Raw genomic sequence first — 27,566 nt, forward strand, 5'->3', positions numbered from 1 at the left:
ATAATGGTTATGAAAGGTGACAGTTGTTTTTCTGTGTTTAATGTAACGCTCTGATGATTATATGACTGCATAAACAGGTTTATGCTGTTACCTGCTATAGTGCAGAAGATACTTGAGAACTTCCTCAGCCAGCTGTATACTGTATGACACTCAGACTGATTTTGCTGTCGGACACAAAATGACACATCACCAAAGATAATCTTTGGGGATTGAAATAATGCAAGGTATGCAAGAATGATAATGAATATATTCATTATCATTCTATGAATGATAATGAATAATATCTGCGAGGACTGGGTTGTCAGCATAAATTGGCCTTTCCAGTAATGCTTTTATGGCTGAGGACTACATTTGACTTGCTATCTTTAGGACTGCAGTTGTCATGAACAGTTTTGCACTCAAGTTTTCATTAATGAAGAGTTATAACATCAACGAAACTAACTTCATGTTAAAACTGTTAATGTTATAGTCATGTTGTCTGTTGTTGTCCAGGTGAGGATGGGTTCCCTTTTGGGTCTGGTTCCTCTCAAGGTTTCTTCCTCGTGTCGTCCAGGGGAGTTTTTCCTTGCCACCGTCGCCACAGGCTTGCTCATTGGGGATAGATTAGGGATAAAATTGGCTCATGTCTTGGGTCATTCAGATTCTGCAAAGCTGCTTTGGGACAGTGTCTATTGTTAAAAGTGCTATACAAACAAACTTGACTTGAAACTTGGCTTGGAATAAAAAAAAATTATTGTCCAAAAATTTTAAATAATTTCAATTATTAATTACCACATTTATATATGTAATGTGTGTGTATATATGTAATATATAATGTAATACAATATATTAACATTTTAACACTTTATATTTCATTGTTTTTTGGTAAAACATGAATGTCATGTGACCTCATTGACTGGATATATATCTACTAATATCTACAACTACTAATGCCTTCAGCAACTACTAATGCCTATATTGAGGACATGCATTGGAAAGAAGCTCTTAGCAAAGCTGCTTTTAAGGCGCTTTCTTACAAGTGATTTCAGGAAAACCACGTACAGAGACAGTGTTCGTTGCTTAAGAGCATCTTTAAACTCGCTCTTTAGCCCTAAAATGCAATGTTATCGGGAAACCTACCCCAGTTCTTTCTCTCCGTAACCCAGGTAAGACGCTTCTGATGTTGACTCTGGTTTAGGAGTGGCTTGATATTAGGAACGTGACAGTTGTAGCCCCTTTCCTGAAGACATCTGTGTGCCATGGTTCTTGATGCACTGACACCAGCCTCAGTCCACTCCTTGTCAAGTTCTCCCAAGTTCTTGAATTGACTTTTCTTGACAATTCTCTCAAGGCTGCAGTCCTCCCTGTTACTTGTGCACCTTTTCCAGCAATGACCTTCTGTGACTTACCTTCCTTGTGGAAGGTGTAACTGATTGTCTTCTGGACAGTTGTCAAGGCAGCAGTCTTCCCCATGATTATGGTTGTGTGCATTGGCGCCACCGGGGGGGGGGGGGGGGGGGGGAGGTGGTTAGAACAATTCTAGGGGCCCAGCACTGCCATGGGGCCCTTTAAGGGGCTGATAATATGCTTTTAATGATAAGACTTTTTAATAAGACTTTTGAAATAACAACAATGCAATATTCCATCTGGTAAAATTAGCTCAATTGAACAAGGTTGTCTATTTCTTGAGTTCTTCAACATAGTCATTTAACCCTCCCCCTTTTGCGAAATGGTACGGTCCAGTTCTGGTAGAAGCGCAATGTGTTAAATCTGTGTGCTGATCAGTGCAACGCTACTTGCTGCTGTGTCGCGGTGCAGCAGCCAGCCAGCCAGCCAGCCAGCAGTGGAATGTGTACAGTCTATGATTGCTAAACATGTTAGGGTTTTGCTGGGATTCGAACCTGGTTCGTTGGTGTGATAATCCAGCAAACCCCCACTAGGCCACCAGGGGGATGACTCAAATGCAGAGGCGTGAGGCAGAAGTAGAAAAAAGTATCAAAAGGTTTATTTACAATATATACACAAAAAAAATCCAAAAAGTAATAATCCAAAAACGCTCAGAAGATATAAGGGAAAAAATAAAAAATCCGAAAGTACAAAACAAAAGCCAAAAAACCAGAAAAGAAAAGGCAAAAATACCAAAGCTCAGAAGATCCAAAAACACAGTAACTACTAGGTCCAAAAGAAAAGCAAAGTGCAAAACAAAGAACACGGTACAGAGGAAACTGGAGATAAACATAACAGCACAAAGACTCCGTGACAAGAGGACTGAACTAAGGGGGTATAAATACACAAACTAAATTGAACACAGGTGAAAATAATCAGGACTAAACAGGCAATTAACACAAACACAAAACACAGGAACAGTGGCGGCCTCTAGAGGCCAAAACAAACATGACACGAAAAGGAAATAACAGCGGCCTCTAGAGGCCAAAACAGTCCTAGTCCTAACAAAATATGAAGAGTGGCTGTCAAAAACGTAAAGAAAGGCAGCTGAAAGCTGAGAGGGACCGGAGAGGCAGGCACGGGCGATTGCTCTAAGACAACGAGGGAGGCTCAGCCTCCTCTAAAAATGCCCTTATAACTTTGTGTGCGTGAGTTTTTCCTCCTCGTGACAGCGCGATGCAGCACAGCCTCAGTGGACTTCAATGGCATTTGGGAGCTCTGCGCTTTTCAATCTCAAAATGCAAGATGATTATTGGACAAATACTGCGAAAATGCCCGCCCACGGAGTCTCACGGACTCCCAGCCTCAGTGGACTTCAATGGCATTTGGGAGCTATGCACTTTTCAATATCAAAATGCAAGACGGTTATTGGACAAATACTGCGAAAATGCCCGCCTACGGACTCCGAGCCTCACATGGGAGGGACATGGCAGTTTCCGCGAGGAGACTGGTGATTGGTGAAAGCGGCCGGATATTTTCTTTGATTGACAGCTCGTTTCAACTACAGACAGGCAGCGGTGAATTTCAGTCCCATGCGGATTCGCGAGTGCTGTGGTGTATTGTAAGAGATCAGCTTACATTTCGATTTAATTCATTACATACGGTTTCTACCAGCTTTTTTAGTTTGTATATATTTTCTTTGTAAATAAAGTGTAAATATAGTGTTGTCAAGTTTGCTATCTTAGTTCCAGAAATTTCGTTTATTTGAGTGACTGAACTTGAACTTGAGGGGGCTAGTCAGCTAGCAAGAAAGCTGCACACGGATGCCAAGCATTGCTGATTTAATTTTGGCGAAGCCATTTGCCAGTCTTCCTTTCGAGGAAAAAATTAAAATTAAAGAGCAGGGTAGACCAATGCCTCAAATTGACTTGGTGAAAAAGGTAGGGAATAATACTCGTTCCTTTCAGCTCTCCTGGTACGAGAAAGTGAATTGGCTAACAGCAAGTGACCCACATCAACAACAGTAAATAGGCTACTTTAGTAATATGTCATGGATGGACCAAAAATATAGAATCTATTTAAAATGTTTATGCTGAGTATATTATATTGGAATATATATATTTCTGCATATGAATTAAACACAGCTACAATTTGGAAAACATTTTTAAACAAAAACACAGCCGAGAACATTTCACACTACAGACCTGGATTAAAAGTGAAGGGTTATCAAAATTGTCAATAAAACATTTCTCAGTCAAAATAAGTAAAATATAGGGAAAGTGTCATTGAATGAAATGTGTGGCACCCAGCTCTACTGCTGAGGTTCCTGACAAAGAGCTGCTTTCAATAATGATCAATTTTTAAACAACATGCCACAATTTTAAAATATAAAATGTTAAAATATACCCCTCCCCCCAACACCACCATCATGTATATTGGACAGTAGGCTAATGGGCCAAAAGAACCTGTTATTTCACAGTTTGTGACCCTGCCAACAATCAGCCAGATCAGAGGCAAGAGTATGGGCAAAATTGATGTGTTTTTTCTTTTAAAATCTGGAAATATCGTAACCGACCAGCCACCACTGGAGGCAGGCAACTGGTCACTCAGTTTTTCCCAAAGAAAGGTAGCTAATTGCTCACGTGTGTTCAAAATATTAGCGAATGGTAAATGAACAGTATGAACATGGTTGGATTAGCCTATCAAGAGAACACTTTTACAGTTTGTACAGTGACATTTTTTCCATTTTAATAACTGAACTGACTTGTGTGATAAACAAGATGAAATATTACGTTATGCTGGTGCTAATAACTAGTGTTAATAACCAGTTTCATAACTAATGGGGTGCCCTAAATATGCACAGATTCAGCCTCAGGGGGGCCTCCGCCCTACCAAACCACTGAACCCCCCTTTGGAGAAGGAGGTAAGCAGCAATACAACCCATAAATGCTTTAGGATTGAAGTTTTTAATGAGCGAGCGCCATATACAGTTTGCTAGATTAAAGTGTTGCTAATAACGGACACCAGTCAAGTGTTTGACATGGTTACGTGTGTGGAATGTTCACACGTTCTAAACCATTGGTTTCAAATTGAGGAGCTGGAGAAAGCGCAGCACACGTAAAAGAGGGATAGAGGTTACAACATATGACAATAGTACAATTGTGACGAGGGTGGGCAAAGTTGGGGGGCCCAAAATTCTAATCTTTCATGGGGGCCAAAATTTCTGGCGGCGCCCCTGGTTGTGTGTACTGAACTAGACTTAGAGATACATGGGACTTATACTGTTTTACTCAAACTTTAAATGAAATATTCCAATATTTTGAGATTTTTTTATGCTGTAGACCATAATTGTCAAAATTTAAATAGAAAAATGCTCAACACTTTAGTTTGCGTGTAATGAGTCTAGAGTATATTAAATTTTCACTTTCTTAAATAACTGATGGAAAATATTGAACTTTCATTATATTCTAATAGTTTGAGCTGCACTTGTATACAGTACAACACATTTTAGCCTGATGGGGCTTAGGGCCTGCGAAACAGTTATTTGAATCTAGCCTCACCCCTTATTATGATCTGGAAAATGAAGTGTTTTTTCCTACACAACCACTGGAACAGTGAGATGGGTCAATAGTTTAACTTATTCAAACACTAGATTAAAACTTGAATGCACTCATTGGACGCACACAGCTTCCCTGCCTTGAGTCTAAGAAAAGGCACTCTATTTTACTTTCAGAATGGGTTATTTTAAATGAAAATATCCTGAAAGCTAGATCAACACAGGCATCTAATTTTGGATACCTTTCATACAAAAAAGAAGGAAAAAAAAAACCAAACACATTTTTGGCAGAATCAATTAAGATCCATAGAAATATTAAAAGCCATATAAACCAATGGTTAAACTCAAATTCCATCCTGAACAATGTTCATAGACCCTCTTGTTTACCTATTAAAAACACACCACACACACAAAATGTGTGTGAAGTATGAAGTTTTTGATAGGCTACATTTTGTGTTAATTAGAAAAATAACTTGAGAAAAGTTAAGTTTTGTGAATTATCATAAATGAGTGTGTGGGGCTAAATGGTCCAAAAGGCAATTTTCTATAGTTTCAACAATAGAATCAAGCCAAAAATTAAGAAATTTCTTTCTATACCTTATCTTCAAAGTGATATGCTTGTTTTGGTGTGCTAAAATATGAACCACACCCCCAGTAGCTAATTTGAGGTAGATTGCATCATTTATTCATGGGTCGTTACCTGAACCTACCGTTTCATGATGGCTGAAAGTTTAACCCTGAATGCTGACTGGTCAATGGTGACCAGGGTTTTTAAGTCAGTGAGGTCATCAAAAATCCACTTGGGCAATTCTTCAGCAGAGAGGCCAAAATTATGAAATTATTAAGATTGCCTCATCAACTCAGTGATATTGCTAAAGTATGGAATCCAAGGCAAAATGTACTGAAAACCATATTTAAAAGTCATCACCCCAATTATAGCAAGAGTTTATATAGCTTGGTTTGAATTTTAAGAAATGAAAATTCAGCTGGGGCGGCACGGTGGTGTAGTGGTTAGTGCTGTTGCCTCACAGCAAGAAGGTCCGGGTTCGAGCCCCGTGGCCAGCGAGGGCCTTTCTGTGCAGAGTTTGCATGTTCTCCCCGTGTCCGCATGGGTTTCCTCCGGGTGCTCCGGTTTCCCCCACAGTCCAAAGACATGCAGGTTAGGTTAACTGGTGACTCTAAATTGACCGTAGGTGTGAATGTGAGTGTGAATGGTTGTCTGTGTCTATGTGTCAGCCCTGTGATGACCTGGTGACTTGTCCAGGGTGTACCCCACCTTTCGCCCGTAGTCAGCTGGGATAGGCTCCAGCTTGCCTGTGACCCTGTAGAACAGGATAAAGCAGCTAGAGATAATGAGATGAGATTTCAGCTTTTTCTGATGTTTTTCCATTACTGAGTTTTCTTTCCTCATGAAAGATTTTGCGTTCAGAGTTCAACATAGCCAATTGTTCTATGCTTTTTTTAGGGTCAAAAGATACTCCATACAGTGTGAAATTATTTACTACCATTATCTTGAGTACTGCAACTAAAAAGTTACCATGTTTTGCTGTGAATGTAATCTCGTTACCAAATAACTACCTACTTACAGATTAGTGCATACATATTCCACAATTTCAACTCACTCTCACCTTAGCTGCATTCCTAATTATGCTCATGCAAGCATGAGTTTGTTTGAATAAATAAGACTCTTGATGCAAGCAAGGGACATACAACCAAATATTGTGTTATTTACTTTTGTTCACCTACAAATTGGGTGTGATGTTGAACAGGAAAAGGAAACTGAAATTTTGATCTTCATATTTTGAGCTCAAACCTACTTTGGCCTTGCTGTTCCAACACAACTTGATCCTAGAGGTCTGTGGAGAGTTCCTTGAACTTCAGTGGCTTGGTTTTCGGTTTGAGATGCACTGTGAATTATGGAACCACACAGGTGTATGCCTTTTGAAACCAAGTCCAGTCAAATGAATTTACCTCAGGTGGACTTCAGTCAAGTTCCAGAGACATATCAAGATGTGCAAAACAAACAGGCTGGACCTGAGCTCAATTTGGAGTACCTTAGCCCAGGACCTGAATATTTGACTCAATGAGATTTCAGTTTTCGGTTTTGAAAAATGTGAAAAAAAAAAAAAAAATCTACAACCATGCTTTTTCATTATGGATTATTGTGTGCGTGTCCATGTTTAATCACTTTTAAATTAAATCAATAAATTGTGCAAAGTTGGAGATTCTGAATTTGCTATGTATTACATATTTTCTTTGCTCAAATCAAGCTCAGTTGATGAAATACTGCTCAGTTGGGTTAAGGTCTGGTGATTGATATTCAGTCACAAACCTTCCACTTTTCCCCCCTGAAATCTGTGTTGTGGGTCGTTGTCTTGCTGCATGACGAAGTTCCTCCCACTTAGTTTCAATGCATTTCTCTGTAAATTTATGTAATATTTCTATAGACTTCTGAATTAATTCTGCTGGCACCATCATGAGTTATATAATCAATAAAGAGTAGTGACCCTGTTCCAGAGGCAGCCATGACAACCTCCACCGTACTTCACCCTTCGTGGATCATAAACAGGTCCTCTCTCTCCCCACTGTGGTAGAGGTTAATCTTGGTTCTAGTTTGCGTACACGTGGGCACTCATCTCTGTATTCCAGTCTGCCAGCCCGATTATTTCACCTTGTGGTGCGGCCTCTAACTTTCTGCTCTCAAAGTCTTCAAACAGCATATAGTGACTCCTTTTCCACTGCCCTGTGGAAGGTGTTGGTAATGCACAGACTGTTTTTGTTGTTTTTCCTTCACAGCTCTCACGATGTCAATGTCATCAACTGCTGCTGTTAAATTCTGTAAAGCTGCTTTGCGACAATGTTGTTTGTTAAAAGCGCTATACAAATAAACTTGACTTACTTTTAGGGGGCCTGTTCCATGTCTAGTTGTATGGACTATGCCCAATGCTTATACAATGGCTCTGATCAATTGTCCCCCTTTTCTCAGCTTCAGAATGACTTGCTTTTTGTCCTGTTAATTTATCCTTTTTAAAACAACAAATGCAGCCTTGACAGGTGAAACCCAGGGCTCAAACCAAGAGTAGACATGCAGAGCTATTAAGTATTTCAGTCAGTCAGTCAGATAGGTGTTTCTTGTTGCCAACGTGTGCCCTATCAGTCACCCTTCCAAATATTTCTGATCACTTAAAAAAAAATGCATAGGTTCAAAAAAGGTACCATAGTCCAAGTTAACACATCTTGATGTAAAAATCAGAAAGTGAAATTAAAATTCTGATCATCTCAATCTTTTGATGTCAAACCCAAATGGAGACTGTAGATCTGGACGTATGAAACCGTTTCTAAAAGCTTTGAATGTTCCCAAAAGCACCATGGAATCCAACATTGTGAGAGGAGTAGCTGTTTGAAACCGCCAGGACTCTTTCTAGGGCTGTCCACCAATTCAAACTCTAACCAGGCTAAAAGGGCCTTGGTCAAGCTAGTGACCCATAACCCATAGCCATGCCAAGCAAGGAAAACCTCAGAAATACTCCATCATCCAGGCCTTAAATTAGACTAGCTAGACAAAAGCCACTCCTGAGTAAAACGTATGTGGCAGGAAGTTAAAGACCCTGAGAGCATGAAGAAAATTATGCTGTTCTCATGAAGGAAGTGAGCAAGAACCTAGTGGCCTCACAGAACTGGGAAAATCTGCTGGAAGGACAGCCATCTCAAAATACTCCATCAAACAAGCCTTAATTTAGAGCAGCTAGACAGAAGCTCCAGACTAAAAAGCACATGGCAAACACTTCAAGGAGCCTGAGAACATCAGAAAAGTTTGCTCCAAAGTGCCCACAAACTCAGACCAGTATGAAGGTTCACATTTCAGCATTACAACAACCCAGCACAAACAGCCAAAACATGCTGGAGTGGCTCATCCTTGAGGACTCAAGCCAAAGCCCAGACATGTACTCCACAGAACATCTGTGGAGATACTGGATGCATCTCCCCATTTAACTTTAAGAGAATCTGTCAGGAAGAATGGGAGAAATTACCCAAACCTAGACATGCAAAGCTTGTAGAGACTTACCCAAGCAGACTCAAAGCTGCAATTCCTGCCAATAGAACTTCTCCAGAGTATTGAATAAAGGATCTGAATACTTCTCCAAGAGATTTCAATTTTGAATAAAATTGAACAAACATGTTTTTACTTTGTCCTTATTGTGCAAAGATTGATGGAAGAAAAGTACATTTAATGATTCTTCTAAAAATGAAAATATTATACAAAATGTGCAAAAAACTAAAAGGGGTCTGAACACTTTCCCAACTAACTGTGTATATTTTCGTGGTACACATTTTTGTGAGTCAGCAGAAAATAATGCTCTGAAACCATTTTGTTAAAAACCTTTATTGCCCCTGCAACAGCACCCCATTTGTTTAACGAAGCATAGGTTTTTCATTCAACCAACATCCCCATTCTGTGTACTTTGCTCATTAGTTACTTTGAGTAATTCATGTCCTCTCCAATACAGTGATCAAGACAGAGAACAACTGGGGGGGGGGGGGGGGGGGGGGTGTAGAGCATTGAATACTTGTTTATAAAACCTCTGGATTTGTGAAAACCTATAAAGAAAGGGAAAATGACTGAAAATAAGTATTCTGGTTAATATGTGGAGTGTTTACAGACCTGTCAGTTGACAGTGCAATAGAATTTCAACTACTGAATGTCTTCAAGCAAACATGAAACAAAATCAGCACCAGCCTGCGCCATCCCAGTGAAAAACAACCCTATGCATGAGATAAGACTCACTGACAACTACAACTTTTAATGCATGTATTTACATATATTTAAATATATGTATTTACAAAACATAAATAAAATCAAAAATTATGTACTCCGTTATTTTTTATACAATTTAGAAATCCAAAAGAACTCAACACAAAAGATGACTGGTGGTTTGCCAGACCTAAAAATGAAAGCGTCTAGCAAGCATTTCTTTTTATACTAAAAAAATTAAAACATTTTTGGGTTCAGCAAAGTGTAAGCACTGGCTGCTCTGACTGCCGTTTCAGTATGCTCTTGGACAATAACACTAATATTAATGAAAGTCTACAAGCTAATGACACCAATCTATTATAAAGCTGTAAATCTGTAGCATCACATTCAGCTTTTGAAAAATCTGCCCAGTGTTCACAGCTGAAATGGTAAACCCTTGAATTTATGTTAAATTTAGAAAATACCATTTTGTAGTTTGTGTGCTACTGCTGGGAGAAATTAGTGATATTTAACCTGGAAGAAGGATGCTTGGTCATACCATTTCAATGAATAAGGTTTCAGAAGGGTAATGTACGTTTTCTTCCATTACTAAACAGGTAAGGCATGAGAAATTATTTTAAAAGGGAAAATACTAAAAGGTTTTGCTACAAAGGCTGTGGGGGGAAAAAAACTGTTTCTTTATTGGGAAAACTGTCTGTTTATTCCAGTAAATGTTATATTTACACACAGATCAAGTGTCTCACTAAATAATTACTGCTCATCAGCACCTTTCATTATTTTATGTATCTTAACCTACCGGGGCAAAAATAAGTAAAATCAGAATTGGTATAGGATATGTAATAAGAGGAAAACTCCGTCACAAGTACTTTGACTAAATCTGTAAAATGTCTCAAGATTTAACAAGAGTGGTATTGAACAACGGCCCTTTTTAATTTAAGTAGAATTTATCTTTAAACTCTTTAGTCCAAAGAATTATTTCACAACTAAACCTTCTGCATCCCATCTCCTCAGCTATACTGGCCTGCTCTCCCTAGCCCGACTTGGCCCCTATGAGGGCCATAAGGCCATCTGTGCTCATGGACTTGGGACGCTCCAGAGGGAAGCCCAGTGCTCTGCTCCAAATCAGCTGAGCCAGTACACCCAGGGCCCGAGATACTCCAAACAGCACAGTGTAGTAGTTCATCTCAGTCATGCTGTAATACTACACAAATGTACACAAATGTATTAGCAAAAATGTATGTAAATTAGCACACATAAAAATGCACAGTACACTCTCTCAATTTTAAAAATTTAAAAATAGCAAGAAATAGTATGTAATCAAGTTTGATATAACTGATTACAGCAAATGAAAACAGGAAAAAACCCATCTCAATATAACAAATGTAATTTATGGTAACCTACATACAATAATGACAATTATGAGTGGGCAGGTCAAAGTTGGAGGAATGTTTAAAGCAGATACGCAGAACCTTTATTTTTTTAAATAAATTTGAGTGGACAGCATCTCCACTCTTGGATGCTGCATAAATGGGAATAAAAAAATAAATAAATAAAGTTTTTTTGAGTGTTAAAATCAACCGCAAAGTTGGCGTTTGAGCTGCCCTGCCATGCTTGAGTGTGTGATGTCACTGCGGTAACCGGTTTTAAGGCCGAGGCCTTTTACAGCTATAGACCAAGAGTCATATAAATAAAAATTCATGGTGAAAGTAAGAAATACCGTGACCGACTTGCTCAACTAAGACTGATTTGACTTCACTGATTGTGGGTTGACTCTCATTAAAACAGGATAGGTGTTATAACTTGTATATGTACAGTGCTCAGCATAAATGAGTACACCCCCTTTGAAAAGTAACATTTTAAACAATATCTCAATGAAAAACAATTTCCAAAATGTTGACAAGACAAAGTTTAATATAACATCTGTTTAACTTATAACGTGAAAGTAAGGTTAATAATATAACTTGGATTACACATTTTTTCAGTTTTACTCAAATTAGGGTGGTGCAAAAATGAGTACACCCCACAACAAAAACTCCTACATCTAGTACTTTGTATGACCGCCATGATTTTTAAATGACAGCACCAAGTCTTCTAGGCATGGAATGAACAAGTTGGCGACATTTTGCAACATCAATCTTTTTCCATTCTTCAACAATGACCTCTTTTAGTGACTGGATGCTGGATGGAGAGTGATGCTCAACTTGTCTCTTCAGAATTCCCCAAAGAAAATAATTTCTTTACACCACAAAGGTGAAGGCTACAAGACGATCAGCAAAGCTTCAGTCAGAATACTGTAGCAAAAGTGGTACAAAAATTTAAGAAAGATGGAACTGCAACCATCTCACAGACGTGTCCAGGTCGTCCACGGAAGTTAAAACACCTCGACAGGAGCGTCTTCTGATGAGAAGGGTTGAAGAAAAATCGGCATGCAAGTTCATGGCAGTTATCTAAAGAAGTAGAAAGCCAAACTGGGGTGACCATTTCCCGTGACAATACGGCATACAATGCAGAGGAATGGCATGCATGGATGCCATCCACGAAAGAAGCCTCTCCTAAAGCCCAGGCACAAAAAAGCCTGCCTAGAGTTTGCCAGGGCCCATGCTGACAAAGATGAAGACTACTGGGACTCTATACTCTGGAGTGATGAGACCAAGATAAATGTTTTTGGAACTGATGGCTTCAAAACTGGATGGCGTCGCAAAGGTGAGGAATACAAAGAGAAATGCATGGTGCCTACAGTGAAACATGGTGGTGGCGGTGTCCTTAATGCCGCTTTTCCACTACAAACGCGGCTGAGTCGGGCTGAGCCGTGCCGTGCTGAGTCGGGCTGAGCGGGGCTGTTGGAGTTGCATTTCGACTACAACCGCGCTGAACCGTGCTGGCTGGAAGTGGGTGGACACATTGGGTGGAGTTAGCAAAAGTGGGTGGACGTCACGTGATGTCGTTAAGCAGCGCAAACAGTGACATCAGTGAGCTTTTAAGCGGTAGTCTCACGACCCGAATAGTAAACAATAAACATGGAGGACATGGAGTCGTTAGTGTTACTGGTCTTGGTGCTGTGGCTTGTTGTCACCGACAACGCGGACAGATACTGGCAAGAGCGTATAGATGAGGCGAGGCGCATAAGGCTTCAGAAATTCTCGTAATTCGTAATTATTCTCCTTCCGGGTTTGCGGTGTTTACAGATCCCAGTGCGCTCGCGGGGCGTGTGTGGGCATGTGAGGACACTCCTCCTCACCAATCAGTGCACAGGGGAGTGTCTGCTCACGCCCCCAGCCTCACTCGGCACGGCTTGGCTCGCTTCAGCCCCACTCCAAAACGGTGCGAGTTTTAGGGGCTAAGCAGGGCTGAAACGAGCTGAGTCGTGCTGGTTTTTGGTAGTCGAAACGCGAGCCGTGTCGGGCTGAAGTGAGCTGAAGCGAGCTGAAGTGAGCTGAAAAAGGGTAGTGGAAAAGGGCCATATGTGGGGCTGCAAGGGTGCTGCTGGTGTCAGGGAGCTGCATTTCATTGATGGAATCATGAATTCACAGATAAATTGCTCTATACTGAAAGAGAAGATGGTACAATCACTCCGTGCCCCTGGTCGTCGTGCACTTTTCCAACATGACTAAACACACATCTAAGGCCACTGTTGGATTTCTGAAGAAGAACAGGGTGAAAGTGATTCAGTGGCCAAGTATGTCTCCTGATCTGAACCCAATCGAACACATATGGGGAATTCTGAAGAGACAAGTTGAGCATCACTCTCCATCCAGCATCCAGTCACTAAAAGAGGTCATTGTTGAAGAATGGAAAAATATTGATGTTGCAAAAATGTCACCAACGTGTTCATTCCATGCCTAGAAGACTTGGTGCTGTCATTAAAAATCATGGAGGCCATACAAAAGTACTAGATGTAGTAGTTTTTGTTGTGGGGTGTACTCATTTTTGCACCACCCTAATTTGAGTAAAACTGAAAAAATGTGTAATAAACCTTACTTTCACGTTATAAGTTAAACAGATGTTATATTAAAAACTCTGTCTTAACATTTTGGAAATTGTGTTCATTGAGATATTGTTTAAAATGTTACTTTTCAAAGGGGGTGTGCTCATTTACGCTGAGCACTGGATGTTGCATATGCATGCATTTTCACTGATAAAACGTAAAAGGCTAATTAAGTAAAATCAGATGAACTGAGAGAATCACTTTCTGAAGCAAATTAAATAATCTTATACCGCTAACTTAAATACACAAAACAAGTTACATGTATTAATCTAAATGCAGGTAAACAACGCGTTTGTTTTTTTTATCCAAATGAGAGTCGGAGCTTACCCGTCTGTTCTCGCTTCTTGAAGGCCGATCTTGTAGCCAATTGTTTTGAAACAACCTGAGTTTATGTTGTTCGTTCAGTTCTCCGTTCATTCACTTCTTCCACATAAGGGCGAGATGGCAGCGATATCCAATTTAGAAATAAGACGGCTGCTCCACTCATTCTCCATTTTGTCCATACGGAGTACTCCGCCATTACTGCTCACCTCAGGCAATTACTAAAACCCGGGGTGGAACGGGACGTCACCGGTTTTAGCAACAACCGCAGGGAGGTCACTGCCTGAGCAATAAGTCACATCCCGTTCCATCCCGGGTTTTAGCAACAACCCTCAGCTCACTCCGGGAGGACTGGTGCAACTGAACTTTGCTTTTAAAATAATAAATTTAAAAAAAAAAAAAAAAAAAAAAACACCTTTCCTTTTCTTGTAGTTTTCTTTAATTGTTGATAGTGCACCCTCTTTCAATATGGGCTCATAGCCAACGCTCCTCAACAGATCAGAGATTTCGTACGAGTCTTCAGTAAAATGTGCAGAGCAGAGGAGAGACCACTGCATAGGCACCCAAGAACAACTTGCAAAATGCGTCCAAATCTTTGCAGTTTGAGCATTCTTGGACCACGAATGCAACATAAATCCACCTGTCGTGTTGCTGGCGGGTGCAGCAAACACATCTACATGGCATGGCGATAAATTAGCTCAAAATGGAGGATCGGAATTGCAGTCAGCTCTGTGTTTTAGTATAGCGGAAATGGCGATGAGACTGATAGACTTCCTGCTGTGACATTATGGACGTCAAGGTCATTCACTCAGACGGCTACCTAAATAAATCACTAATTATAAAAATGACTGTATTAGATTTATTGTTAAATGCTTAAAAAACTATTCCTGTGCCATTCTTGAGGTCTCAAGGCATTTATAAACGAAAGGGAGGCCATGGCTCTGCGTATATGCTTTAAGTTGAATTTGAATATATTCATGAAAATATGAGGCCTGCTTGAGTACAACCCCAATTCCAAAAAAGTTGGGACGCTGTGTAAACTGTAAAGAAAGAAAGTGATAATTTGCCCTCTATTTTATTGAAAAAGTACAAAGCAATGTTGTAGTCGAGTCAACAAACCAAGTCTGAGTCCAGTCTCAAGTCAGAGTCAAGTTCAAGTCATGAAAGAAAATGGAGTGGAGTCCACTATTGATCCGAGTCAAGTCTGAGAACAAGACTCCAACTGCACCATTTGACGGTGGCTGTTGGTGCCTTTATGTGAAACCATTTCTGCTATTGTGTTGGATGACTGTTACTGCTCGACTGCCCCATTTAAGTCAATAGGCTACAGATAAAAAGCTTGTTCACCGCTCAGTAAGCCCCGCTATCAACAGGGCAAATAACACAAGAAAGGGTTAACACTAGCTAGTTCATCGGTCAGCAAGCAAGCCCCGCTATCAACAGGACAATGAACATGGAGTGTCCCTTACTTCTTTGGGTGTAGTCTTGCCAAATGACGATTGAAGTTTGAGGTTGTCCCCGTCATGTCTGATACCTCTTCTACATATGGAACACATAGCAGTGCATTTTTTCCCCCATTGCACAAAAAGTCTGTATAAGCAAAGTGGACAATCCTAGGGGCATTCTCTCCAGGCATTTTAGCGCCATTAAATGTTAGCTTGTTCCTGAACATGGTGTATGAAAAGGTGAATGTGCATTCTCTTGCTCAAAATTAGTATAAAAATTAATGTAGATATAAATATATATCTTATGCCAAAATTATTATTATGGCAGGTTACAAAAAAAGAAAAAAAAAATCTGAGTCCTCGTCTCTAATTTACGAGTCCAAATGCAGTTAATGCACGAGTCCAAGTCAAGTCACAAGTCCTTAAAATTAGGGCACAAGTTGGACTCGAATCAGAGTCCTGGACTCGAGTACTACAAGCCTGGTACAAAGACAAAATATGAAATGTTGAAACTGAGAAATTTTATTTTTTTTGAAAAAAATATGAGCTCGTTTTGAATTTTGTGTCAGCAACATGTTTCAGAAAAGTTGGGACAGGGGCAACAAAAGACTGAAAAAGTTGTGCAATGCTTAAAAATAAATAAATAATAATAATAATAAGGTTAATTGGCAACAGGTCAGTAACGTGATTGGGTATAAAAAGAGCATCACAGAGAGGCTGAGTCTCTCAGAAGTAAAGATGGGGAGGGGTTCACCACTCTGTGAAAGACTGGGCAAACAGTGCAACAATTTAAGAATAACGTTCCTCAAATGGAGAATTGCAAAGAATTTGGGGACCACATCATCTATGGGACATAATAAAAAAATTCAGAGAATGTGGAGAAATCTCTGTATGCAAGAGACAAGGCTGAAAACAGACACTGGATGTTTGTGATCTTCAAGGCCCTCAGGCGACACTGCATGAAAAAGCAGACACCCATCTGTAGTGAATATCACTGTATGGGCTCAGGAACACTTCAGAAAACCATCGTCTGTGAAAACAGTTCATTACTGCATCCACAAATGCAAGTTAAAACCACAAACAATATCCAGAAACACCGCCACCTTCTCTGGGCCTGAACTCTTTTACAATTGACTGAGGCGAAGTGGAAAATTGTCCTGAGGGCTGGCAAATCAAAAATGAAAATTCTTTAGAAAATCATGGACACCACATCCTCCAGGCTAAAGAGGAGGAGGACCATTCGGGCCCATCAGTTCACAAGCCAGCATCCGTGATGGTATGAGGGTGCATTAGTGCACATGAAATGGGTAGCTTGTACATCTGGGAAGGCATCATTAATGCTTAATGAGATTAATTGATAGACAGACAGACAGACAGACAGACAGACAGAAGGGGTGTAACAATTCATCCACTACATCGATTTATTTTCCTACGATCCAACTACAATGATCTGTGCTTGGCAAGTTGGCCTTCCGGACGACATACATCGATCTAATATCGTTTTAAAAGGTAATCAATCGATTGTATCGACACTAGGAAATAACACATTGGATTTAATCACGTCAGACTTTATACTGATGTGGTTTTTTTTTTATAGCACTTTTAATGATAAAGGCGTTAAACGTTACCCGATTCAGTCTGCCCGTCTGTGACGTCTTCGTCACGCACCAGCAGCAGCACAAATCAAAACATAGCATGATGGCGGATAGCAGAGGAGAAGCCGGCGAGCGGGAAATTTTTTTATGTTAATACTGTTATTAATTCAACCTAAAAAAAATTGGTTGCACTTTATTTTTGATAAATACATAAGTAATAAAATATATATTTGATAATATTGTAATATTTTTGTGTTGGAAAAACAAAAGCAGAAGTTTTAGAAGTACTATTATTATTCTTTCAACCTAAAGTGTTGGTTGCACTTAATTCAAATAAAATGTCAATGCATTTGCCACTAATTGTTGTTTACTTGTTTATATCCATAATGATACCTGATTCCCTTACAAGAAACAACAGGAATCTAGAAAACTTCACCTGCACTGTCCAGTATCCAGGTATTTATTTCAGTCACACTGGTTTAATTTTTGGCTAAAAAGTTACTGAATTGATTTTAAGTCACTGAATCGTTTCAGATCGTATCGTTCTAAATGAACCAAAATCGTCCTTGAATCGTATCGGCAACCACGAATCGTGATTCGAATCGAATTGTTGTTAAAACGAATTGTTACACCCCAAGAGTGTGTATATATGGATGCATGCGCGCGTGTGCATGCTGCCATCCAGGCAAAATCTTTTTCAGGGAAGGCCTTCTTTCTTTCAGCAAGACAATGCCAAACCACTTTCTGCACATATTAAAAAACTGCATGGCTCTGTAGTAAGAGAGTCTGGGTGCTAAATTGGCAGTCCAGTTTAAACTGCCAGTGCAGTCCAGACCTGTGTCCCATTTAAAACATTTGCTGCATTATGAAGTGCAAAATATGACAAAGGAGACCCTGAACTGTTAAGCAACTGAAATTATATATCAAGCAAGAATGGGACAACATTTCTCTTTCAAAACTATAGCAACCAGTCTCCTCAGTTCCCAAACATTTACAGAGTGTTGTTAAAAGTAGAGGTGATGCTACATCGTGGTAAATGTGCCTCTGCCCCAACTTTTTTGAAACGTCTTGCTGACATCAAATTCAAAATGAGCACACACACATAAAATACATAAATAGAAGTTTCAACATTTGATATGTTATCTTTGTACTATTTTCAATTAAACATAGGGTTTCCAAGATTTGCAAATTATTGCATTCTGTATTTACAGTTTACCAGCTTCCCAAATAATTTTTGGACTTGGGGCTCTATGACAGAACAAGGTTATTATTTATTTTAAGTTTGTGTGTGTGTGTGTGTGTGTGTGTGTGTGTGTGTGCGCGCGCGCGTGCGTGTGTGTGTACTATGCTGTCCACAATTTTCTGTTAAGGTCTATATTGAAGCACAAAATCAGAGGAGAATGACCTGACCAGTTTGAGCTGGCACAGATACAGAAACTCGAATAACTAGTCTTTACAACCATACTGTGCAGAAAAGCATTCAATTTTGTACTTGAATTTTATTTTAAAATGGAGGACAAGTTTTAACTCTTGAGTGACTTAACCTGCTCACATGTCTAAGGGTACGGCGAGATATTCCTTGAGTGTGGAAAGCAAAATAAAATTCAAGTACAAAATTGAATGCTTTTCTACACAGTATGGTTGTGAAGAGTAGTTATTCAAGTTTCTGTATCTGTGCCTGCTTAAACTGGTCAGGTCATTCTCCTCTGATCTCTCTCATGAACAAGATATTTCTGCCTGCAGAACTGAAGCTCACTGAATGTTTTGAAATAATTAGATGGGTAGCAAAAAGAACAGATAGGGAAGAGACCCAGAGGATGCCCAAAGAAAAGATTTGGGGGGGGGTATCGTCTCATAAAAGAGGATGCTCAGCAGATTGACCTGACCCAGGTAAGTGATGGGCAAAAATGGAGTGGATATACAGAAACCCAACCCCCCTTGAGGGGATCATATGGGATGATAATGAACTCATTCTTTTAGCTTGGATATTGTCTACCACCTTTTAAAATTACTGACTGAAGAAACCCCCCCCCAAATCAAATTGTATCTAAAATTTTAACCTAAACACTAGACTCCAGATAATGAGGTTAAGATCATGTGTGGGTAATGCCTCACCTGCAGTAGTACTCCACTGTGGGCATCAACATTGGGCCAAGGGTTCTTGGCCTTGCCCTGCTCCAGCAGTACATTGGGCACGATCTTATAGAGCTGAGCCACCAACTTAAACATGGGATCATTGGGAAGGTGTTTCAAGGCAAACTCTTGCTGGCATGTGTAGCGTGGGTCTGTCTTTCTCAAGACAGCATGCCCATAACCAGGCACCACCTGGGATAAATAAAAAGGAGAGGTTAGTGTGGCAGCAGAGGTGTGGCCGAACATCAGTTTGTTAATGGAGGGCAGGGCCAGGGAAGGGGAGTGGCAAAGTCAGTACACCTGTTCCCAATTAACCTAGTGTCTGTGTGCTTTGCAATAACTGCAGAGAGTAGAAAAGGAGGGAGAGCGCGCAAAGAGAGGGGTTCTCTTCCAACTCTGGTTGGAAGGGAACCCCTCTCCTTGCACAAGTGTGTATGTGTGAAAAGCTGAAAAACAAGGAAAAACAGTGGAAAAAAAAAAAAAAGTCTGTGTAAACAACACTCCCCACCTGCCGTGCTTCAGTATTCCACCCCCTTCAGGGATGTACTACAGTTAGGTACAACAATGGTCTTCAGTATTCATTCAAGTCAAAGAAGCCATCAACCTCACTGATGTACTTTAGAGACGACAATAAAAGCATCTTTAGAAACATTCACTAGTTTCCCCTCTCAGTTACACTCCTTCATACCACAATCTACTGTGGATATAACATCTTAGTGTTTAACAACATCATTAACATTTTCAGCCAACATGCAGACTGACCAAATTTGTGCAATACGGCACATTTCTTTCATGATCTAATTAAAACGCTCATAAAAGTAGTAAATACTTGGCTCTAGAAATTTCACAAAAATGTGCAAAAATGGTCATTCAAACATTGTTGACCTGCATAAGCAAGATAACGGATTAAAGGATTGGGGAGGAGAAATCAAAAGCCTTTGAAAATGCCATTAAACACTGACATGACCATAATTAATAAAATCCAAAGTCTGAACATTTGCCTGGAAGAGGACATGTTTCCACCAGGCACAGTAGAAGGGTGGAGATTAAACGGGAAACCAAATATCAGTTTGAGAATTCAGCATTTATTTATTTTAATGATACAACCAGAGGGCGGCACGGTGGTGTAGTGGTTAGCGCTGTCGCCTCACAGCAAGAAGGTCCTGGGTTCGAGCCCCGGGGCCGGCGAGGGCCTTTCTGTGCGGAGTTTGCATGTTCTCCCCGTGTCCGCGTGGGTTTCCTCCGGGTGCTCCGGTTTCCCCCACAGTCCAAAGACATGCAGGTTAGGTTAACTGGTGGCTCTAAACTGACCGGAGGTGTGAATGGTTGTCTGTGTCTATGTGTCAGCCCTGTGATGACCTGGCGTCTTGTCCAGGGTGTACCCCGCCTTTCGCCCGTAGTCAGCTGGGATAGGCTCCAGCTTGCCTGCGACCCTGTAGAAGGATAAAGTGGCTAGAGATAATGAGATGAGATACAACCAGAAGAATACTTGATAAGAGGCTGTTTGGAAGGATTGTACAAAAGACCTGCCTGACAGAAACCCAGAAAATTCAGCACCTGGACTTCATTAAGCAACTACAGTTGGAAATATAGCCACAATGATCTGCTAGGCTGAGACATTGTTTGTAAACAACTCTTAGTGCGCAAGGTACAGTTTTATTAAAACGGGGGGGACTGCGACAGAACTCAATGCTAACTTTGTGAAATGCCTTGTGACAGCTGATGCCAGCAGTGTTTTTGAAGCAAATTTTACCTTCATCAGATTTACAGTTCCTGAGATGTGTGTGCTTGAATTTAAATTTGACCCCACTGATGACCAACACCCCAAACACAGCAGACAAACTCAGAATTGTCATTATAAATCCCTTCACATTTTGTGTAAATCCATTTATTATGGATTGAGTTACAACTGCTTGAGTAAATTAAGAATCAACTTTGGCACCGAATGTTTAAGACAGGGCAAAAATTCTAAGATTTGTTCCCAAAAGTAGGTTCTGCATATTAAGCAACTTATAGTAAATGTCTGATATTATTTGGAAATTGAGAATGGGCAGGGGGGGCGGCACGGTGGTGTAGTGGTTAGCACTGTCGCCTCACAGCAAGAAGGTCCGGGTTCGAGCCCCGTGGCCGACAAGGGCCTTTCTGTGTGGAGTTTGCATGTTCTTCCCGTGTCCGCGTGGGTTTCCTCCGTGTGCTCCGGTTTCCCCCACAGTCCAAAGACATGCAGGTTAGGCTAACTGGTGACTCTAAATTGACCGTAGGTGTGAATGTGAGTGTGAAATGGTTGTCTGTGTGTCAGCCCTGTGATGACCTGGCGACTTGTCCAGGGTGTACCCCGCCTTTCGCCTGTAGTCAGCTGGGATAGGCTCCAGCTTGCCTGCGACCCTGTAGAACAGGATAAAGCAGCTAGAGATAATGAGATGAGATGAGACGAGATGAGATAAGTGGGCAGGGCTCCATTCGGCATATTTTTATGGTTTCATCCAAAGAATTGGAGGAAAAAACAAAGCTGCACTCTACAGTTTCTTTTAGGCCGAATCCCATTTCACCCCTTGGACCAACCCCTTGGCCCTTCCCCTCCATTTTGCGCGTTCACGTGAAGGGGTAGGGGTATCCCAATCCCAGTTAACGCGGAGGGGTAGGGGAAGGGGGAGGGCTTCTGTACCCCTCCAAACGGAGATTTTCCTGGAGCTGACTCCGAACGAAGGGGTTTGAGTGATTTCCCACAATGCCATGTGGATTTCAGCGAGATTTCATGCGGATTTCAGAAAGATGGCGGTTCCCGCGGCGAAAGATTGTCATAAATGTATTTTCTCCATTATTTACGTGTTTTAAGTTGTTATCCAGAGGAAACACGCCGCTTGATTCGCTTTCGAGCTGAGAATGAGCAGCGATTTCTGAAATCCAAGCTGCTGCTAAAAAGCTTTGGGAGTGAGTATTGTTTTCGGTTGCTTTACTGCGTACGTTTTGTTCTGTTATTCTCGCTTTTATTGTTTACATGAGTGTTCTGACACCTCATTCTGTCGGATGTGGTGCACGAAGCGCCAAAGATATCCCATTCAGTGGTGTTAGTTAACAAATCACACCCTGCCAGCAGAGATTTCTGGCTCTGACTGTAGCGGCTGGTCGCAGCCAATGACGCATTTGGTTGCGTTTTGCTAACGTAAACGCTGACGGAGGTACGCGATGACGTATGCGATCGTTGAAGGGCTATCCCAATACGTAAGGGTTGAATTTCAAGCCCTATCCCTTGTAGCTCAGTTTCAAGGGGAAGGGCCAAGGGGAAGGCGGAGGGGAAGGGGGAGGGGTAGAAATTAGAATTGGGATTGGGCCTTACTAGTGGGTCCCACAAGTAAACGCTAGTTTCATTACAATATAGCAGGCTTAACCCATCAAATGCCTGCTGAAAGCTGAATGGTTGATGGACAAGCTGTTCAAGTAAACAGATCATCATCAAAACCATGTACAGATAAAAGTTAGAGGAGACCAAAAATCGAGCTTCACATTAAGTGGAAAAAGAATGTGCCACACAAGAAGAACCCAGTGTTTGGATATGGATTTTTCTAAAAAGACGTGTAAAAACACAAGTAAATTAGAATTTAAAAAGTGCCAAAATGTAAATTAGTGTTGTGCTCCTGAAATTCTCACCCTGCCAGATTTTAGTGTATTCCAGATGTAATCTCTCATCTTTTCATCAGACACTTCGCCACCAAGCTCTTTCTGGAGGGCTGTTAGCCACACAAGCACCTCCTGCAGGAAAAAGACAAAAAGCATCAGATATATGAGGCTTTTCATGTTTCATATTCATGTAGATATAGCAGCATATTCTGGACTTTATTCAAATGCTAAATTTGAAAATGCTATTTCAAAACATACATTTATAATTAATAGGGTTAATTTGACAGGGTAGGGTTAATAAAATAATAATAACGTAATTTTAATTCAAGTACAATTGTTAAAAAAAAAATTATAGCTGCATCAACAATGCACAATGCCTGCTAAAATTAAAATGTTTAAACAAAGCCCATGTGACATTTTTTCATTGTCTAAACTGGTCTAATGCTTTCACAATGAAAAAGCATTCCTTTGAGATTTCACTCTTGTATATTGGGACTAAAACTCTAGAAATGATAAAATCTGTTTAACCTTATAAAAGGTGCATTTTGCAGTGCCTGCTGTCAAATGCCCCCTCTTGTGAAAACTGCTAAGCTATGCATAGCACTAAAGAATATACACTTAAAACAGGTTTATCGGGAGACCCGACACATTACACATGTATTTTCAAAATTAAAAATAAATAATGAAATATAATAATTGGCTCCCCTATTGTCTGGGGGGCCAAGAGTATGAATCCCAGCTATCCGTTGCTAAATCCCCAAGAGAGCAAAATTAGCCATGCTCTCACTCCCCTATCAATCACAACGACATGAGCCAAACATGGGCATCTGTGAGCTCATGCAAGCAGAAGCCACCCGATGAAGCAGTATGAGCAGCAGTTTGGAAAGATGCGGGTGGCTGGCTTTATGTTTCGCAGTGGGAGCAAGTCACCCTCCCAGGGATTGGTAGCGGTCATATGATAAGAGACCTGACTGGTGGTTGGGAATTAGCCAGGACTAAATTAGGGAGACTATTTGGGGGAGCAGAGAAAAAACAAACAAACAAAAACCCACCCTACACAAAATGGATAATGGATAATGAAATGGATAATCAAATCATTCTAAACATTTCTGGAGTAACAGGGTTCTACTCAGGCTTGTACCTGGTTAGCGAGTCCATGCAGGGGTCCAGCCAAGCCATTCATAGCTGCGCTGAAGGCAAGATAAGGGTCAGACAGGGCACTACCCACCAGGTGACTGGTGTGGGCACTGACATTACCACCTTCGTGGTCACTGAATCAGAAGAGAAATATACAAAAACACAGTTTCCATTATTATATGGTTATTCAAACTTGCTCGTGATCACCAATGACAGACTGATCTTTTAGGAGAGCTACAGAGTGCAGTTGCTTCATGTGACAAATATTCCTGTTCACTTTTTCAACATTAGAAATAAGAAAATAATAAGGTGGCCACACTAATTACCAAAACAAGTTATTAAATCAGGTTTAAGGCTAAACATCCACGGCATGCAGTGCAAATATCTCCCTCCACTATATTCTCCAGTGCCTTGCCATTTGTCTACAATGCAAGATGTGAAGAAGCCTGACAATCATGAATTTTGACCTTATTTACAGTTAAGGGCCACAGGTATTTGGACAGTGACAATTTTCGTAATTTTATTTGTCGACCATCACAACGGATTTGAAATGAAGTAATCAAATTGTGATTGAATTATAGACTTTCAGCTTTAATTCAAGGGGTTTGACAAAAAAAAAATCTGCAAGTCAAGACTTGGCTAGAAAGCCTGCCCAGTTATGAAACAAGATTCTTTGGGCATATGAAACCATGATTAACTTGTACCACATTGATGGGAAGAGAAGAGGAGCATGGAGAAAGAAAGGAAGGGCTCATGATCCAAAGAAGACCACATACGTCAAACATGGTGAACATATGACTGCCAATTTAAGTGGCTCACTGGTGTTTATTGATGTGACTGCTGATAGAAACAGCAGGATGAATTCTGAAGCAAACAGAGGTATTAGTTTGTCAGATTCAGTCACATGCTGCAAAACCTGATAGGACAGCACTTCACAGTACAGATGGATAATGACCCAAAACATACGGCAGAAGCAACCCAAAGAACTTCTTATGGCAAAGAATGTTCTCAAATGGCTGAAAATCAGTCAACCTAATTGAGCTGCTTTTCACTTCCTGAAGACAAAAGTGAAAGTAGAAAAGACCCACACACAATCAGCAAACGAAGACAGTACTGGGGGGTAGGGGGTAAAAATGGACGCAATTCCTAAAGAGCTAAATGCAATATTTTTGGTGGTATTCAGAGGCAAAACCACAAAAGCTTACATTGCCGTCCAAATACTTATGGACCTGACTTGTGTCTAGGGTTTTACTTTATACTGTACAACAGACCCATTTTTTTCTTCTATTTACAACAGCTTCCGTTCCAATGACGTGCATTCCCACTCAACTGTGCTAGTTCTTTAAAAAACTTTTTTTAAATAGAGATGAAATGCTCAAAATGGACTGCAACACGACTGGAGGTGGCTGTGATGGTTATTAATTAAATATTTACAATTAAAAGAATGGGTGATAAAAGCACAGTCTGTTACAGAAAGCACAGCTCATTATTACAGCACTGACACTGACCTGAAGGCAATAGGTGTAGAGTTGGGACATTCAGTACAAAACCCACTGACTGTTAAACGGTGCTGGCTGCCACAAATTTATTGGGTACCCTCAGATTTCATTCAAATTATGCAACAAGGCAGGGGCAATATACTACTGCTCATCACCACAGAGAACCTTGCTGCAACATCCAAAAACAATAACAAAAGGAAGGCTGCCTATTGTTCAGCAAAACCTATAAAGCCTTCATTCACTTTTTCCATGAAGTTTTATCAGGAGGTCTCAAAACTAAGTCTCAAGCCCCAACAGGAGAATTTTGATAATTCCACAAGAAGTTGCTGCAATTTTGAGCTATGTGCAAACAGTTAAATGGGTTGAAGGAAAGAAAAAAAAAATTAAATAAATAAATAAATAAATAAATAAATAGAATGTAGGCATATCGGGTAAAAATTCAAATTAAAGCCAAATTGCTTGAAACAGCCATCACTGAATGCAGAACTTTTTTTTTTTTTTACAGAATTAAAATGTTTATCCATTCTTGAGATATTACAAATCAAAGATTGGGGGGGGGGAACCCACCCCACACCACAACCAAGAGCCACATCCAATAAAACACTTCCAATTAATTGAACTGAAATTGACCATTGCGTTTCTAACTTGCGGTTTTTAAAAAATATCATTCTGACCACTAAGATCCCAATATTTTTCATCAAAACAACTAAAGTTATATTTGCATCTACTGACATGAATCACTTTGATTTGAAAAAAAAAAAGTGTCACTAAAGCTATGAAAACTCACTTCAAAGTCTCCCGTGAATCATAACATCAAAACTAGACCGGACAATTCCCCGGGGGAAATTGTGAGAGGATACAGTGCGCGAAGCAATTCGATCACGCATGTTTGCTGGCCGTGAATGTGTGACCTGCAATGATGTTTCAATGCAATGATTATGTGTGTGCTTGAGACAGCAGCCGTCATGAAGAAGAGCTATTCAAGAGTATAAACAAAGTGACTACAGGCGGAAATTAGCATGTACTGCTATAACCTGGGACAGACATCTGTCCTTACCATCTGTCCTTACCTTAATTTGTGCACTGTCCCTTTTAAAAATAAAATAAACTCTAAACTCTAAGAAGAGTGTTTGTAGTTTGTATGTACAAACAGAAGTGTTCCTAATAAAGTGGGCGGCTAAGGTGAAGTGTCATGCCGACCGAGGCTGTTTTTTTTTTTCACAAAAAAAAGAAATTCACAAAATTCTTTCACAGTGAGCGCTAGAAGGGTCTCCTGAATAGACTGATGTAATTTTTTGTCTGTAGTGTTAAAAATGAGACTTTTCTGTCACTTTTATAATGGGTGTCAATGAGCTAAGACACACAAGGGCTGGAGTTTTCTACTGTTTTTTATGAAGGACCAGGCCTCGAACAATGACAAATAACTTGACAACGGAAGCAGCTATTCACAAAGTTCTTTCACAGTGAGCGCTAGAAGGGTCTCCTGAATAAAATGATGTATTTTTTTGTCTGTAGTGTTAAAAATAAGGACACTAGAGCGATTTAGAAATGAGTGACTTTTCTGTCCCGTTTATAATGGGTGTCAATGAAGCCTCTCGGCTGCCCTCTTCTCAGTTTGAGGCTTCTCATTCAAAAACTGTAAATCCTATCGTTTAGGTAGACACATTGTGTGAATCAGGACAAGTTTTCCTACTACTTTTGAGAAAATCATGTCTGTAGAGTGAAATTTGTGGCTGAAAACACAGTTTAAGCGAGAAAGTTTGAGCTTTTTTTTCAAGCTGTCTACACTCTAAGTTAACGAGCTTCACTGGTGTGTAACGCAATAGACACCCATTCAAAAGCCGGATTTTCTCCCGGAACCCACATGGTGTTTGAGCCGGGACTGATCCGAAAGTGTAGAACCTAGCAGAAAAGTTGAATGCCAGATCCACAGAGGAGAAGTTTTCCTACGTTTTAGAGTTTAGAGTTTTAGAGCAATCTGATGGGCCAAACGGCAACGACCAATGGCAATGGAATAACAACTACGACCACAGCATGCAGATGTGGGAAAATCTGCAAGAATAATCGAGGCCTCATAATCCACTAGGCCAGGATGAAGTGTTTGGAGGAAGGTCACGTACCACAGCACACAGATGCCACATCTGATGAGACGCAAGAGG

The 27,566-nt window shown here is 40.4% G+C and overlaps 1 protein-coding gene across 2 annotated transcripts in view; it reads right to left on the reverse strand.

The window, feature by feature from the left end:
* Positions 1-9,289: 9,289 nt before the first annotated feature.
* cs (citrate synthase) overlaps positions 9,290-27,566 on the reverse strand; it is a 55,452-nt gene continuing 37,175 nt past the window's right edge. For both annotated transcript variants that reach the window (XM_060937319.1, XM_060937320.1), the window contains exons 8-11: positions 23,913-24,042; positions 22,802-22,903; positions 19,136-19,345; positions 9,290-10,875 (exon numbers count right to left, since the gene is read on the reverse strand). In XM_060937319.1, the coding sequence (XP_060793302.1) occupies positions 10,705-10,875; positions 19,136-19,345; positions 22,802-22,903; positions 23,913-24,042 (613 nt within the window). In that variant the 3' untranslated portion in view covers positions 9,290-10,704. The remainder of the gene's footprint in view (positions 10,876-19,135; positions 19,346-22,801; positions 22,904-23,912; positions 24,043-27,566) is intronic.

Source organism: Neoarius graeffei, chromosome 13, assembly GCF_027579695.1.
Source record: "Neoarius graeffei isolate fNeoGra1 chromosome 13, fNeoGra1.pri, whole genome shotgun sequence".
Classification (NCBI taxonomy): domain Eukaryota; kingdom Metazoa; phylum Chordata; class Actinopteri; order Siluriformes; family Ariidae; genus Neoarius; species Neoarius graeffei.